This window comes from Carassius auratus, chromosome 2 (genome assembly GCF_003368295.1).
Source record: "Carassius auratus strain Wakin chromosome 2, ASM336829v1, whole genome shotgun sequence".
NCBI classification, from domain to species: domain Eukaryota; kingdom Metazoa; phylum Chordata; class Actinopteri; order Cypriniformes; family Cyprinidae; genus Carassius; species Carassius auratus.
This window is the reverse complement of record NC_039244.1, coordinates 27,521,142-27,538,405: the sequence shown is the minus strand read 5'-3', so window position 1 is coordinate 27,538,405 and position 17,264 is coordinate 27,521,142. Positions and strand designations below refer to the sequence as shown.

Below are 17,264 nucleotides of genomic sequence, written 5' to 3'. Positions count from 1 at the left end.
CTCTCCCTTCATGCATATGGAAGACACGACATGCTTCGACTGGAAAAGGAATTGAAAATCACAGCCAGATGCTGAAGTGAGCGACGAGCCAACAGCTGTGTGCTAGTTTTAGACAGAACGATCGATATTTGGCCTAATGTTCTACTATGAGAATATTTTACCTGGTTATTGTTGCAGGTCTGGAAAGGTCGCAGACAGCAAGCAACATCAATATCAATATCAAAAAAAGAAAAAAAAAATATATTACTAAATGCAAATAAAAGAATGAAACTAAACACTATGCATGCACTACTCCCTTTAACAGAGACTATATTAACAGTATTGATATAATATATAAAAACTATTGTATTAATATTAATGTAGTTAAATGTTAATAGAAATTATAACACATAAATAAAATTGAAAAATATTATTAAATATAAATATAGAAAATATTTTATTTTGTCCACTCGATGAAAGTGAACGGGGTCCAATATTGTTTTGGATATACTTAGATTTGTAAACACTTTACTGGAAAACATTTTCATACTTTTTTTTTTTTTTTTCAGGACCTTCTAAATAAAAATAATTAAGACGAGTTCAATTCACTGGAGAGGCAAAACTAAATTAATATGATTTTTTGTAAATGTGTCAAAAAAATTAAATAATAAATTAAAATAAATAATTCAAGATATATTCTTTGAAAACAAGTCTTAAGATCTTATACATTTTTGCTTTTCGTTTAAATGTAGTTTTTTTTTTTTTTTGAGTATTCATATAAATATTATGGTATTCACTATTAGTTCATATTTTCCCCTCAATAAACTCATACATTTCTGTTTATTAATAAGTTTAGGTACTGTATGGGAAATAAGGGATCTATATAATATATAATATGTGCTTTATAAGTACTAATAACCAGCCAATATGTTAGCAATATGCATGATAATAAGCAGCTATTTAATAGTCAGACACTCATGTCAGTATTATCAATATTATCAATTATCCAAAGTCCAATATTGTTTTGGACCCCATTGACTTTTACTGTATGTTCAAAACCAATTGAAACATTAATATTCAAAATATGGGTAAGTAAATTATGATATTTATTATTATTTATTTGGGGTTAATTATCCACTTTCAGGTCACACATTTTCATTAAAATGTTATTTTATTATGCGAACGTGGCATTGTGCCTCTAGAAAATCAGGTAATAGTCATATAGTGAACAGGCCATAACTAATATCATGGAATATAACAGCTTTATATTATATATTTATGCAACTCAAAGTGCACTCTGCTAGCAACACCAAGGTCACAGGTTTGATTATCAGAGAAACTAATAAAAAAAAAAAGCTTCTGTTGATAAAACTCCAATAATTCTCCAAATGCTTAATATAAATATGAATGTATTGAGCAATCGACATATGGTGTTAATATAAAAGGCTGTGCATTTGGTTTTGGGGCTCGTGAAATGGTTGTGTGATACGAAACAATGAAAGACTAGACAATGCAAGGTAAAAATCAGACTACATTAAATACAGGTTGACTTGCAGCCGGGACATAAACATGGCTTGTGCTGACTGAATTACAGGCTGCTGACAGAAACACTGAGATCCAAGAGAATTAATAATTCTGCATATTGCTGGGCCTGCAGTTTGTGGTTATATAGTAAACACTGAAATGTATTCATATGTGCTGTGCACATTGTGTTTCTTTTTAAGCTACTGTGTTTGGTGCTGATTCACTACTCAATGTCCAAAACACAGCTGAGATAGAACATGGTTGAGAACCACTTCTTAAAGCTCACAAAAGCAGACTTTTCTTAAATCGCTTGAATATTTAAATGACATGCATTAATCTAACTTCTAAATGAAATATTCATCATTCTCTAATAATAACTTTCCATGTAATGTGTGATTAGACACTGTGGCATGAGAAGGCCGAACAGCTGAGGACAGTGTCCCCTAGTGGACATCCCAAATAAAACCTAAACACTGTCCACTGCTGTGGAAAATATAAACTAGAAGATTACTAACACTCAAATACACTGTTCAAGTGTTAGTCTCTGAATGAATGGCAGGTATGACTGTAAAACACATTTTTATCATATTTCTCCTAATGATCCATTTTAATGAGTATGCATTTTCTAATAATAATAATAATAATAATAATATAATAATAATAATGACGTAGCGTGCAGAAAGAGTCTCTGAAACATCTCCACCACAGTCTGTCTGAAAAATACTCATAGAATAAAATCTCCTAGTTATTTTTAAGCAGGCCTACCCTTATTTAAAGTGATGCTCTCCTGTGTCCAAAAAAACAAGCCTGAGCCTCGCTTCAAACACCGAGACAGGACACAACAAAACAAATCTCAGACAAATAGTAATGCATTATCAATATATTTAGCTCAACCACATAAAAAATAAAATATAGTGTCATTTCTGTGTACAAAACTGTACATTTCTTTCTCTCCAGACCTAACGGTCTTAACTTTCACTGACAGCGTTTACAATGAAAAAATGCAATCACACAATACATGATTGATCAGTATGAACGCATTACATGGCATGTTGTATTTACAGTAGGTCAGCATATCACTGGGGTGCAAAGATGCAATTTCTATTTCTGCAACTGCAAGCTTTGACATTCCTGCTCTTTTAATGCACAAGACAGGTAGTGTCTCCACAATGACAAACACTACAGACACTCATAATAGAAAAATAAGGCTCTGTATATAGAGTCACTTTCCAGAACGTTCTTTGTTCCAGTAAAAATACAGTCCATGACTTTCAGTGCGGATGTAGTACATACATTTTTCCACTGACAACTAATAGGATGAAAAAACAATTCATATTCAGTAGACATTTTGAACTAATAGTCCAGTGTCAATGAGGAAAATCTATAATATTCGGATAAATCTCATTAAACTTGTCAAGAATGTGTCCGCGTCATATATATATATATATATATATATATATATATATATATATATATATATATATATATACATATATATTTTACCCCATTGATTTTTATTTTTTGCTTGTTACATTATTTTCATGACAAGTAAGCACATTTCTTTGCAATTTTAAATACTGTAATACAAAACACCATTCATCATTCTCTTTATTTATTAATAAGACATATATATATATATTATAGTACTTTTTATATTACCTGTAACTTAAGCAAAATAAAAAAAAAATAAAATAAAATGAAATGGTACTGTTTTTTTAAATAATGACCAACTAATGAGAATCACCTCTAAAAAATAATTGATTTTCATGACAACTATGTAATATTAAATTATTAATGTAGTTGTTTTCAGAAGCGATTCTCATAAGTTGGTCATTATTTAAAAAAAAAACAATTATTATTATTATTTTTTTTACAGGAAATAGAATTTTAATATATACATGTTTTATGGTTTTTATAATATTTAAATATATATAAATAATGAGAATGAGATGTTTTTGTATTGCAATAATAATAAATGCAGGAAAGTATGATTAATAGTCATGAAATAACAAATAATCAAATTATTATTTTGTTTTATGCTTCATTTTATGTTATATATTTTCTCTTTTCATTTTGGGATGAAATGCAACTTGGAAGTATTTTCAAGAAAGTGAAAAAAAAAAAGAAAAAACAAAGTCCAGATGTCTACAGAGTCTAAGAGGTTCTTTGAGCCGACAGCAGTTTATTGCTGAAGAATCAAGAGCCTGGTTTTGCACGACACGCACATCTTTGGCTCTCTGCTGACCTCTACAATCAGCTCTCACCCAGGTCTTCACTGAAGGAACATGTTCACTTCAGATGCTCAACCCCCTGGAGATATACTGCAGACCCAGCTAGAATCAGCCCCCCACAAACCCCAGCCCTTCAACTATTCCTGCTGTCCTCTTCTCTGTATCCCGTCAGGAATGCCAGCTGGACCTTTCTGGTTCTCTGATTTTATTTGTGTTTCTCCAAAATATTGTCTTGTCATTCAGTCACACTGTCCCTTCCGTGTCCTCCTGTGGAGCAAACGGTGTACAAATCAGTTCCTGAAGCAGATCTGTCAGTAAGTGCTCTTTTAATACCACACACACACACTTTGACAAAATCACTGGAAGAGTTTAAACGAGACTCATATTCTGACCCTCTCAACAACAGATGTGTAAGCGCAGACCAATCGCTGAGCAGAACACAAAGAAACAGGGTTTCTACAGGGTTTTTAATTTTTCATAATTACAGGAAAATATTTGGTAAGAATTTCAGTGAATGAATTAAAATGAATGAATTAAAGCTGAAGGAAACTAGAAAAATGTAGATTCAATAATACATTTCCATGACTGACCTATGACTGAGGAGTTTATTAATGTCTTTGGTTTTTTTCAGTTGTATTAATGTCCAGAATATTTCTGCATCTTATTTAGATGATAAGATTTTTAACAGGACTTTCTGGTCATTTTATATCATTGTAATTATTTTCATGAATTTTCTGTAACTATTTACCCAAGCATTGATTTCCATGACTTTACAATTTTACTTAATTTCCATGAATCTTTGGTCACTTTTTTGTGATATTATTCATCACAAAGACATTTTACAGTCTTATTCATTTGCATGAATATTCTGTAACATTTTTCCTATGATTTTTTTAAACAGTTGTATTAACTTCAAAAAAAAAATTTGTGACTTTTTACACTAGCATTGATTTCTATAACCTTCCTGTAACTTTATACAGTTTTAATAATTTCCATGTATTTTCAGTGACTTATTATAATTTGCATGACTTTATGGTGACTTCAAGATTTTTTAATTTCTATTATTTTCTATGGATTTTAATTTCCTTGAAATATGATTTCCATAACCTCTCCTGGTCTGGAAATCACAATTCTTAAAAACTCTCCTTTTTTTTTTCCAGGTTTTCCACGACGTACAAAAACATTAAATGACATTTCCTATTTTTGCCTTCACAAGAGTGTTGCTTATTGAAGACAGCAGCACGTGAGAGACGCCCCGTGTTTTCATGCAGTTTTTCCCAGCAGGCTTCATAAAGGGCGCTGAGAGCACATGCTGTATTTCAATCACTATTCAACCAGACAGCTATTTCTGTCTCATATTGATTTTTTTGCCATTGACAGTCTGTCAGGTCAACTTGCAGTAATGTATGAGCTGTCTGTGTTATAAACATCCAGCTTCATTCAGCACAACCATACCAAGCCTGTGTGAGCGTACCTGTGCTCAGGGGGTCAGAGAGGGACACTTGAGTGATAGATGTCCAGGGAGAGGAGATTGGGTCCGGAGAAGAGTGGAGAGGGAGAAGGAAAGAGAAATGGAGGGTTGATTTAGAAATTCTGTGCGTCTATACCTGCGGGGGTGAGAACCAGCGCCTGCAGGATGTCTGAGAGAGAGATGATGCCCTCGATGCTGGAGTTATCATCCACCACCACCAGCCTGTGCACCTGCAGGACACACACACACACACACACACACACACACACAATCAGATGGAAAAACAGTGCAATTGAAGGTAAAACATGTTCTTTGTGAAGAGACCCGAAGCAGTTAAAATCACTGAACTGAAAATCATTTCATATTGAACACTGAGCTTTGTGCATTTAATGGAGTAATTTAATAAATGATTTGCATTGTACTATATATGTAGCAAATCTGCGGCATGCTGTGGATTAAAAATACTACTGAATTGTGATAAAGGAGCAAAAAATGCATTTAAAGTGCACTGCTGTGTTTGAAAGCACAACTTTCTGTAAAATGCTTAAATTATTCTTAAGCAACACTTTGTTTTAAGGACCAATTCTCACTTTTAACTAGCATGCATATTATAAATCATATGTGTAACCCTATAAAACCATATGTAGTCATATACATCATATGAAAGTTGAATTAATAAGTTATATATATTGTTAGGATCGGACAATATTTGGCCCAGATACATCTACCGTATTTGTATATCTGGAATCTAATGGTGCAAAAAAAATCAGAATATATAGAAAATCATCTTTAAAAATTGTCCAAATGAATTCTTAGCAATGCATTTTACTAATCAAAAAGTAAGTTTAGATTTATTTATGGTAGGAAATTTACTAAATATCTTGATGGAACATGATCTTTATATAATATCCTAATGATTTGTGGCATAAAAGAGAAATCAATTATTTTGACCCATACAATGTTTTTTTTTTTGAGACTTAAGACTGTTTTTGTGCTTCAGCGTCACATTTTAACCTCTTATTCTGCATCCCTTAATCCACCCCAAACCTAAACCTAACAACTTCAACTTGTCAAGATCAATTTTGCCATCAAACAAAAGGGACATTTATTGAGGTGATAGTAAATAGTTAGTTAATAGTGAGAATTGGACCTTAAAATAAAAATAAAAATTCTTCATTATGCAAAAAATGAAGTGTCTAATTGAGATGGGACTTCTAGTGTCTGTGTTATGGATGTAACTCCGGTCGGTGGCGTTTGCTCACTGTAAAAGCATTTCTCTAACTGCTGTGAGCAAATCTGACCTCAGCTTTGACGATCCTGTCCACTATAGTATCCAGGGTCTCGTGTCGGTAACACTTCATGACTCCCTCGAAGTACTGCGAGCGATGCAGCAGAGCCTGGGTCACGGTGATGTCCAGGTTATTGTAGGTCTTCTCAGCTGCCAGGTTCTACACGCATCCACAACACTAATGAACAAAGAGCCACGCTACAGCAACACAACAACACAGCTAATCATCACTGCTCATCAGAACACAGGACAAGTCTTACATCTGATGCTAACTGCTGGATCCAGTCTGTCTGAACATGCTAACATATAAGGTTCGGTCACTATAGGGTCTTAGTGATTACAAGAATTAAGTTGATACATTTAATTCAATGGATACAAAAGTGTTTCATGAAGAAAATCATGAAAAAGTTTAAGTTCAGTAAGTTTTTTTTTATATATATAAAGATGAATACTTGAATTCAGTATGGATTCATTTAAAGCTGCAGTAGGGAACTTGTAAAAATATATTTTTAACATATTTATTAAACCTGTCATTATGTCCTGACAGTAGAATATGAGACAGATAATCTGTGAAAAAAATCAAGCTCCTCTGGTTCCTCCCAGTGTCCGATTGCTATTTGCAGTTACGGACCGCTCCCGTTAAGAAACAACCAATCAGAGCTGCGGTCCGTGACTTTGTTTGTGTTCAAAATGTAGAAAAATGTATATAATAAGCGAGTACACCATGAATCCATTTTCCAAACCGTGTTTTTAGCTTGTCCTGAATCACTAGGGTGCACCTATAATAAGTGTTTATATTCGGACTATTTTAGATTGCTTCGGGGGTACCGCGGCGGAGTAACCCAGTACCTTTGTGATTCTTCATAGACATAAACAGAGAGAAGTAGTTCCAGCTACAATGTTCTTCCGCAAGACGCAAGCAGTTCTGTTTATTACCCGCTAGAGCGTCAAAAGTTACAAACTGCAGCTTTAATTGATCAAAAGTGAGAGTAAAAACGTACTGTTACATTCTATATGTTACAAAAGATTTCCAAAGAATCCTGAAAAAATGTATCACAGTAGACACAAAAATATTAGGCAGCTTAACTGAGAAAAAATGTTTGTTGAGCAGCAAATCAGGAATGATGCTGAAAATATAGCTGCGCATTAATTACATTTCAAAATATATTCAACTAGAAAAATGTGATTTTATTACAATATTACTGTTGTTTGATCAAATAAATGCAACCTCGGTGAGCAGAAAAGGCTCTGAACTTTTGAATGCTAGTGTATTGTGTACAAATGAGAAAACTTGTCAGTGCAAAAACAAACTGATGATATATTTCAGAATAGAAAACTAAAAGAAATATTCACAGTAGAAATATTTTACTAACATCCATGATCATGACCCTTTAAAACAGCATTTTAATTTCCGATGGAACCTTAAATATTTACACCTCACATTAAATGTATGTTAAAAACTTCTTTAACTTGAAATAGTATATTAAAGGAACAACTTACAATGACATCAAATTTGGAGTAAATGTCTACAACCATTCCTTTGGGAGGAAAAATATGGAAAGCACATATGAGAACTTTGATTTGGAAAGACATGTTCAGTGAAATTTTGTTCCTAAAAAAGTCCTTGACAGGAGAATAAGTGAAGTGACAGAAAGGTTAGCAATGTGTGTGGTTACCTGTAACATCCACCACCGGCAGGGCAGACACTCTCCTCTCCACAAACATGCCCAGGGCTTTAATAATGGGTGTATCTGGGTGAATGAACGCGATGTTGCTGTATGTGCCAATGCCCAGCTCCTCCAGAGTCTGCCTCATGAAGGCTGGTTTAGGCATCTCACACACCTACAAGACCATGAACCATCGGTGTACACAGGACACTACATAACTCAGGATGATTAGTACTCTTCTGTAACCTTTCACTAGTTTGTTCCGTTCACAACAACTACCATTTCTAAAAGCATGATAAATGTAAGCATACAAAGGTCAGTAAGCTCAAAGGAAACGACGGACTCACAAAGAGCTGCAGAAACTTGAGGATCCTCTTGTGTGTGAGGATATACAGAGCGTTTCCTGTGACCGGATCGATCACTGGCAGACGATGGATCTTATTTTTGATGAGCGAGTAAACAGCATCAAATATACTGAAATAAAAGAATTACAAGAAACCCAACATTTAAACATTTTTTGCAAGCTGTGCTGAGTTGACAGTGTCACAAGTGTGAGTCTGAATTAATTACTTAAGTCGTCTCAAGATGATTTCGAGACAATGTTCCTTGAGAGGATAAAGCATCATGCATTGAACACAGTCTATGACAATATGAGCTAACGTCTCACCTCGCATCTGGAGATGTGTTGACTAAGGGTTTAAACGTTTCTTGCAAGTAAAGTTCTGTTGGTAGAAGCAGAAATCAAAGCACTTGGCATTATTTACTCATTTATTGCCAAACTTTTACTTCTTTATTTTTTCTCATAGAATATAAAAGCAAAACAATTCCAAACAGGGGTGTGCGTAAATATAAAATGTGTTCAGTGAATAATAAAAAATCGATGCGTAAGCAGTGATGAAGTGTAAATGCCTGAAATATGTACCTCTCCAAGTCTCAATCTTATGCTCCTCCAGCTCATAGATTTGCACCTGAAGCACAGAACACAAAACAATGACTGGACACGTTAAAATGGACAAATATCCTTCCTCTCTAAGGTGAACACTCACTCAGTGATTACATGCAAGGTCTACAAGCTGAAGATCATTTCAGACGCCACTTTTGAAGCCATTTGAAGGTGATTTCCGGCCAAACCCCCATGAACAGCCATTGACCACAAACAAGCACTGAGCAAAACAGATTGTTTTTGAGATTCTGTGATGTCTAAATCCTTACCAGAGGTGATTTGTAGTATCTGTGCAGGATGATGATGAAGTCTGTGATGGTTAACATTCCTATTGAGAAAACATATTATTAGATAGGACTCATATCTAGGCTCCTAGAGAAACAGTGCCTGCAGATTTAGCCGAATATGCATCCAATGTCCTTTGTGCATTTGCTATAATACATTGCTGTTCAGTTACTAGCAAGAGCTTTCAGATCATTTGACATTTTACCATGTTAAAATTAGCTTTCTTGTAAAATAAAAACATAATGTCCAATTATGTTACAGGTGAACAAATAATATCCTGAAGCAATGATTACTGATTGAGTTTAACAATAATTTTAAGACAGGCTTTTAAATGGTCTTCCAGGATTAAAGGAGTTAACCATTTTCTGCCTGCACGACCTGTAAAAGACAACTCCAGTGAAAACAATGAGGGAAATGCAGGGCATGTGTGTGAATGTGTCATTGCTTACCCACGAAGCTTTGCTTTTTGGTTTCCCATAATGGCGCAGCTCGAACTCCATTTGCAACCAAGGCAAAGAAAGCTTTCTTTACCTAACAGAGAACAAAGGAAGCACATTACAATGCTTTTCTTCAGGTAACACTTCTGGAGGAACTGGTGGCGTGAGACAAAAAAATAAACAATTCACAGGAGACAATTCGTTGGGTGCAACCAGGGTTTTAAAAATAAAAGTCCACACCTGCCAATGACAAATGAACCGGCAAATCTGGCCTTAAACAACTCTTACTGGCCATAAAGTTTTATTTTGTAGCAATACAATTCATAAGCTGCTTCTCTGTATTCTGTAGCAACAAACAGCACAATTATCAACTGTGACATTTGCAGCATCATATAAAATGGGATCTGAATTATTGTAATTTTTTTAATTAAATGAAATTTCATTATTATTATTATAGAACAAACTTGGCAAATGAGCTTCACCAATAAAAACATTATTATTATTATTATTGAAACTTTCTTTTGAAGGTTTAACGCAAAGATTATGCAATATATTAGGCATCCTAGACAAACTTAAGCTAGATGACAAAGATGTTCAGAGACGTATGTGTTACTTTCTTTAGTAGATTCTGGAATATTTGAAATGCTCATGTGGCTTAGTAAAGGGTTAATTCTTCATTTGATTTAAATAATGTGTGCAATTTCTAATAAATTATCGACCAACCGGAACACAGTGGTTTTATTTACGCACTAATGCTATAATTTGGCACATTATGGACCCAGCACCCGCTCTCCATTTTTTTCACCAACCCATCAGTTATCGATTAAAAATTAACTTGCATTTCAATATAAAGGCAGTTCACATAAATTTCAAGTTATGGCCCATAAACTTTATATAACAATCCAGACATAAAACGTCCTGATTTCAGAAACTTTAATTCACAAACAAGTACAATAAGTATATCAGCCTAAGCACTGATGGTCTCGTTTCTGAGCTTTTATTATTTTAAACTGGCCCTCAGCCCAAGGAAAGTCAACAGGTTAATGGTGTAAACCCCAAATCTAATGACCTGCACATGATTACTGATCAACCCTGACAAACCTAGCTTTATGACTGCGTCCCAAACACTTCAAAGAGATCCCATCCATTTCAGTCACCAACTCAGATTTATTTACTGATCGAACATTAACCACAACCACTTACACGTCGTGTGTTTAAACTACAACTGGGAAGCAAAACTGAAACAAGTATGTTCAGAAAAGCATACTAACACACCTTCTATGCAATCACATGACTTATACAATATACAATAAAGTAAGCTGCATGGAATATTGTATTGCAATGCATTCAACTTGAGCACTTCTAGTGTGATGAATGGACTCGATGCAACTACAGCTGGGCTGATGTGACAATACAACATACTACTGTCTCAAATGTGTATCATGGAGTAATTCCTAAACTATACATAACCACATACAGAGTTAACATTAGTATGCAGTATGTAGTAAGATACCGTCCCATTCTGAACATAACAGAAAACTACACACCCAAATCTTTTCACTTTCTGTTCTTGTGTTAGACAACAGAAGATGTACCTGTAATGTAGTGTCAAAGACCACTAGTTTGGAACTGGTGGGGATGAGGTCATAGCACTTGTGGGATTTCATAAAGCGCATGTAAATATCACTGTCTGGCTCTTCAGCAGCTGAAAACAGAGAAGAAATCATTAGCATTAGAATCATTTTGCAATCTCTAACACTTCCAAGATAGCACATGTATGTCTGCAAGATGCAGATGAGCAACTCTTTGAAAAATCTGTCTTGCAGATGTCAATGCATAAATTAAATAGACGTCTCTGTGATGTACGTGTGCTATCAGGGTTAAAAATGGGACAAATGTTTTGCATACCCTGATAGCACAGGTACATCTAGGAGACGTCGATTTGACATCTACAATATGTATTTGTTAAAGTGTTTGCTCGTCTGCAATACGTCTATAGGATGTTTCCTATCAGATGTCAAAATATTCAAAATATTCCAGACTAAAAGCAATGCAATCTTTAACAGAAAACTCGCAGATGTATGGGTGTTATCTGGGTAAAACTTTAAAATCTATTCATTTTTTTTAAAACAAAATAAAATACAGTGTTATTAAATAATGCAAAAACACTACATACAGCAAACCTATATTTAAGAACAGGCGGCAAATTAAATTTAGTCACCAACCATAAACTTGCAAACAGGCAAGCATAAGTATAATCATTTACCTTCATTATCAAGTTCAAGTTTTTCCAGCATGCCTTCAGCAAGCACGCAGCTCTGAAACACCAAAGACACGGGCTGATGGTATCATCAACAATCACTTACTTCAAGTTAGTAAAACCCTGTTAGATCCTATGGAGTGGTAGTGTCCATTTTTATATTTTCAGTCTGGTCAGCACATAGGAAGCAGCGTGATCTGAAGAGCTTTCACTCACGGATTCATTACGTGCAGTGGTGAAATATTAATAGACGGACACCCCCGCAAAGGTCGAGTCTGTTTCACGTCAGTTTTCAGAGCGCATTAAAATGTCAATTTTAAACATCACGAGTGCGTGATCCAGTGATCACAGTTTAAGTCGCAGGAAATAAGGTACTTTCTATTTTTGGGTATTTAATCAAACCAGCAAATCTTCCAAAATTCATATGTAATCCTGGCTGTTCCCTTCACAAAAACTAATAAATGAACAGTGTAGATTACTCAAAGTAAGGTTTTTCATCAAGAATGGACACTACTTCTGGTCCTGTGAAAAATCTCTTAGGACACACTTTTACAACGAGTGAATTTATTTGTCTGTTACGTAGTAAAGTCCAACATTCAGTGGTGGAAATTGTAAACATTTTTGGAATAAAATAACGTTAGCTTGTTAGAAATGAAATCATTGTGAATACATTATTTAAAATAAATAATGGAAATAGTTTGTTTATTCACAGCTTATTAACTGTAGGTTATCATAGATTTGAGAATGTGGATTGATTAATAGTTTTATAATAGGATGCAAGATTTAATGTTTACATTTGAGTCTTCGACAGGTCTAAAAGAATCTATAAAAGTCACCTGAAAAGTATCAAAGCTAAAAAACAAAAATACAATATAGTTTTAACGTGATCTCCATTTACACTTGTTTGTGTTAATAAACATCATAATGTGGGACGTAAGTGTCGGAAGTTAAAGAAACACCCATTAACAAGAAACGGTCTTATAGTTGCGAATTTGCAGCTTTGTAGTAATAATGTCGTAGTCTTAAACAGTTATTAGGGCTCTATATCATTCAGTTGCAACTTAACATGTACCTCTAAAATTTTAACTTCCCATAGTATTAAATACTTTGCAATGGGCTTCATTAACGAATTGTCCCACAAATACCGTACAAGTACTTTTTCTCATATTTTTCACGGATTGACTTTACAGATATGCAAGTAAAACAAACTATGTGCAGTTGTTGAACTTTGTTAATTTTATGTAATTTTATTACAAAATATAAAGTCACAATTATGAAAAGGTCAATAATGCCTGTATTGACCTCAGTTGCTGCATCAGACAGAGCTCAAATATATTACTGATGCAAATATCAATCACTTTAAGGTAACTGGCTAATATATATATAAATGTAAAAATTAAACAAGAAAAAGCATTACATACATAACAATTTGTTCTGATTGAAATACATCAACCTGAATTTTAAGTGAAGAAAATGAGCGAGCATTTTTGTCTTTTTAAGAAATATGAAGTTGGAAAATGGAAAGTTGGACGTTGGAGATGGAAAGTGCCACTAAAGCAGTAAAAATAACTTTACTACTCTATGGGTCAAGTGTAAGCTGTAGTAAACCCCAGAAAGAGCGTGTGAAGTTGTTGACTCACCTGGCGTGAGGTAGAGTTAAAGGTGTACGAGGAGATGGGTGGTTTGGAGGTGGAGGAGCTCAGGCTGAAGCGCTGGCCTGTGTCAGGAGGAGACGAGAGAGAGCGGGAGCGGCGTTCCTCCACGTGTCCCGCAGGACTGGGGCTCTCCACAGAGAAGAGCGGTGGAGCCAGACTCTGTGTCGGGGTGCTGGGGGGGGTGGACAGCCCAGAGCCTGTGAGACACGTCAGTACAGAACTGAATTTACATCGTGGATTCTGTTCGAGAATCATAACTCTGATGTGAAACTAGCATGCCTGAAATTCTGTATTTGTAGTATAATATTGTTCCTGTAGCTCAAGTGGTAGAGCATTGGGCTATTAAGCGCAAGGTTGGAGGTTCGATTCCCCGGGAACACATGATAGGTAAAAATTGATAATGCACTGTAAGTCGCTTTGTATAAAAGCATCTGTTAAATGCATAAATTTAATAGGAATGAATAGCAGAGAAAAGCCAGAACAGAGATGATCTCTCTCTTCTGATATCTGATCTATCTTATTTATCTTCCTACCACAGATTGGCTTCTAGGTGATGTTGTGAAACTGGTCTTAGTAACAGATGCTACATTCTGCCAGGACTGGTCAAATAATCATGACACCACGAAAAATAGACAGCTGCATTGACCAATATCTGACCGTCAATCAAGACCAAGATTCATAAGAAGAGTACAGTTGTACAGAAACATGTTCCTCTGCTCCGCTCCCACAACAACATCACACAAGAAATGACACTGAATAACAGAGCTTATAATTCTTCACACTTAAAAGAGTATTATTATCCTTCAAATGCCAAGCATAAATGATAGCATCCTATCTCATAAGTATTCGAGAAATTGTTTCTGCTTTGTAAACAATATTGAAATCCATAATTGATATAATGTTGAAAAGAATACTTACATTGTTATTATTATGTATAATGTTCATGAAATAAGTCTCTTATGCTCACCAAGTCACCAAAAAGTAAAAACTTTAATATTACTGTAAAAGAGTTATATTGTGAAATATTATTACAATTTAAAATGTTTTCTATTTAAAAATGTCATTTATGGTCGTGATGATCAGCATCATTACTCCAGTCTTTAGTGTCATATGATCCTTCAGAAATCAGTTTAATATGCTGTTTTGCTGCTCACAAAACATTTATTATTTATGAACAGTAAGTAAAATAATATAGTAAAAAAAAATATATATATATACACACACACACACACACAATTAAAAGCCAAAGTTGTGGATACAGCACTTAAAAGCAGAAGAGCTGACCTTATACATTTTTTTTTCTTAAAGCACATTCATTTAAAAATTAAAAAAAATCATTACAAACCCAACTATTATTTGGGCTTTAAAGTAATCCAAGTTGTTCTTTTTGAAGTAGGAATAGCATTCCTTTTTAATGAACGTCTGGTTTTGTGACCTTCTCGTGAGTGGAGTTTGCTGCATGTCAACAGTCCTGTTTTGGTAACCTTGCAAGTATCATGCAAAAGACTTAATGAAAGTGCAATTCTAAAATATTTTCTGAGATAATCAAAATTTGCACAAATGTGGTTTATACAGCTCGACTCATATAGAAGGCAGAATACTCTTTTGATTCAGTGTTACTATAGAGTTAATAATTACTGTTTAGAGCATCAGAGATACATCAGCAAACAGGTGTGTCTCATATGACAGGCCTCACATAACCCCTTGTGTACTGCATGACACAGCACATGCACAGATATATTACTGAATCAGCTAATACTGCCATAGCACGATCAAAAGCACATATGCTCTGAGGAATCTTTAGATCTGAATATTACTACATTTTCATTTAGCTTAGAGTTGAAGCAACTGGGCATATTCAGCTCAGGGCACTACTGATGAATCTCTGCTATCAAGGCATTTGGCTTTAGCACGTCACTATGCTTCATCTACAGACGTGTCAGAGTCAAAGCCTTCTGTGTTGGACTGGCAGATGTGCATGGTTTGGGCTGTATGCAAGTGATTCAGAAGACTGGTATCCATCATTAGACTAAAAGACAATATGGTTTCATGTATGGAATGCACTGTTGTAATCAATTAGTTTACTGCAGACACGATTAGCCCTGGCAAGGCTTCTCGCTGTGTAGACGAGGTCAGGCTGGCATTAATTAATGCTGGTGTCCCAGTAGCTAATTTTCAGCTGTTCAACATTCATTAACTTGATTTACATAGTCGTTCAAGAATCAGACTGACCTCTCAGTGGGTGGGCATTAACAGCCCCAGCTGGGTGCTGATGGCCCTGTCTTCACACCAAAAACATACTACTTGCCTTGATATTATCGTTCAGTCAGTGGGACAGACTCGTGGTCTTGGCAGTGACCAATAAGTGGATAGAGGTCAGAGTAAGTCATGTAATCAGTTATTCCTATTCCAGGCTTAATTATTGAGTGTGATACACATATTGACATTTTTTTTTTCTGAAATTGTGCCCTCTTCTTGACACTAAAATTGAATTATAAAGGGGTAGTTCACCCAATAATATACATTTCATTATCATTTATGTTCCCTTGTTCCATTTCAAACCTTCTGTGGAACACCACAGAAGATACTGTATTTAGAAAAATGTCTCAAGTGTATTTCGGACTTGAAATAGTTAACTATTGCGCATCATTGCATTATTACGTGAATGTCTAATGCATGTGAATAATTACTAGGCTCATGACTGTTGCCGAGTGACTGTTGCGACGCATCTAGCTGTAACATTTAAACGGCATTGTTTCACATTGTACAAGTTTGGCATAGCAATGTGGCATCAATGCTGCAAAAGCAGATGCTAACCCTGCTTCAGGGTTTCATAAGGTAAAAAGCTCCTCACCTGCTCTTACCAGTCTTAAACATTTCTTTAGCTGGGGTTAAAATTAGCATGAAATCAAAATGGACAATTCTTATATTTTATGGAATATTGCATGAGTGGAATATTGTTGACCTCAGAAGACTACAGAGGGTAGTCCGGACTGCTGAGCGAATCATCGGTACAACCCTCCCATCTATTCAAGAACTGTACTTATCCAGAGTGAGAAAAAGGGCTGTCAAAATCACTCTGGACCCCTCACATCCAGCACACTCCCTCTTTGAACTGTTGCCATCTGGTCGACGCTACAGAGCACTGAGCACTAGAAAGACCAGACACAGGACCAGTTTCTTCCCCCAGGCAATCCATCTTATGAACAGCTGACAATAATGGCGAACACACTACACTTTATATTTATATACACACACACTTTATTTATCTAACACACATACTTAGTATACACTTAAATTTTGCACACAATATATATGTACATACATAACTTCATTTTGTAATATACTTGCCTACAATTGTCATTTGTATATTGTTATTCACTCTCTACTTATTTGTATTTTTTATTCTTTTATTATGTGTTTTATGTTCTGTCGCTGTCATTCTGTTGTACTGCGGAGCTTCTGTCACTAAAAACAAATTCCTCGTATGTGTAAACATACCTGGCAATAAAGCTCATTCTGAT

The 17,264-nt window shown here is 35.0% G+C and overlaps 1 protein-coding gene across 3 annotated transcripts in view; it reads right to left on the bottom strand.

Moving 5' to 3' along the window:
* Window positions 1–720: 720 nt before the first annotated feature.
* The window catches only part of LOC113038835 (5'-AMP-activated protein kinase subunit gamma-1-like), a 38,920-nt gene continuing 22,376 nt past the window's right edge, over window positions 721–17,264 (bottom strand). For 2 of the 3 annotated variants that reach the window (XM_026196546.1, XM_026196560.1), the window contains 13 exons: window positions 13,726–13,937; window positions 12,092–12,143; window positions 11,421–11,530; window positions 9,838–9,919; window positions 9,373–9,431; window positions 9,083–9,128; window positions 8,828–8,882; window positions 8,508–8,634; window positions 8,170–8,335; window positions 7,994–8,031; window positions 6,507–6,653; window positions 5,342–5,435; window positions 721–4,001 (listed from right to left, as the gene is read on the bottom strand). In XM_026196546.1, coding sequence (XP_026052331.1) covers window positions 3,970–4,001; window positions 5,342–5,435; window positions 6,507–6,653; window positions 7,994–8,031; window positions 8,170–8,335; window positions 8,508–8,634; window positions 8,828–8,882; window positions 9,083–9,128; window positions 9,373–9,431; window positions 9,838–9,919; window positions 11,421–11,530; window positions 12,092–12,143; window positions 13,726–13,937 — 1,220 coding nt within the window. In that variant the 3' untranslated portion in view covers window positions 721–3,969. Of the gene's footprint in view, window positions 4,002–5,208; window positions 5,436–6,506; window positions 6,654–7,993; window positions 8,032–8,169; window positions 8,336–8,507; window positions 8,635–8,827; window positions 8,883–9,082; window positions 9,129–9,372; window positions 9,432–9,837; window positions 9,920–11,420; window positions 11,531–12,091; window positions 12,144–13,725; window positions 13,938–17,264 lie in introns of all 3 variants that reach the window. The other variant, XR_003274819.1, reaches the window with a different exon arrangement.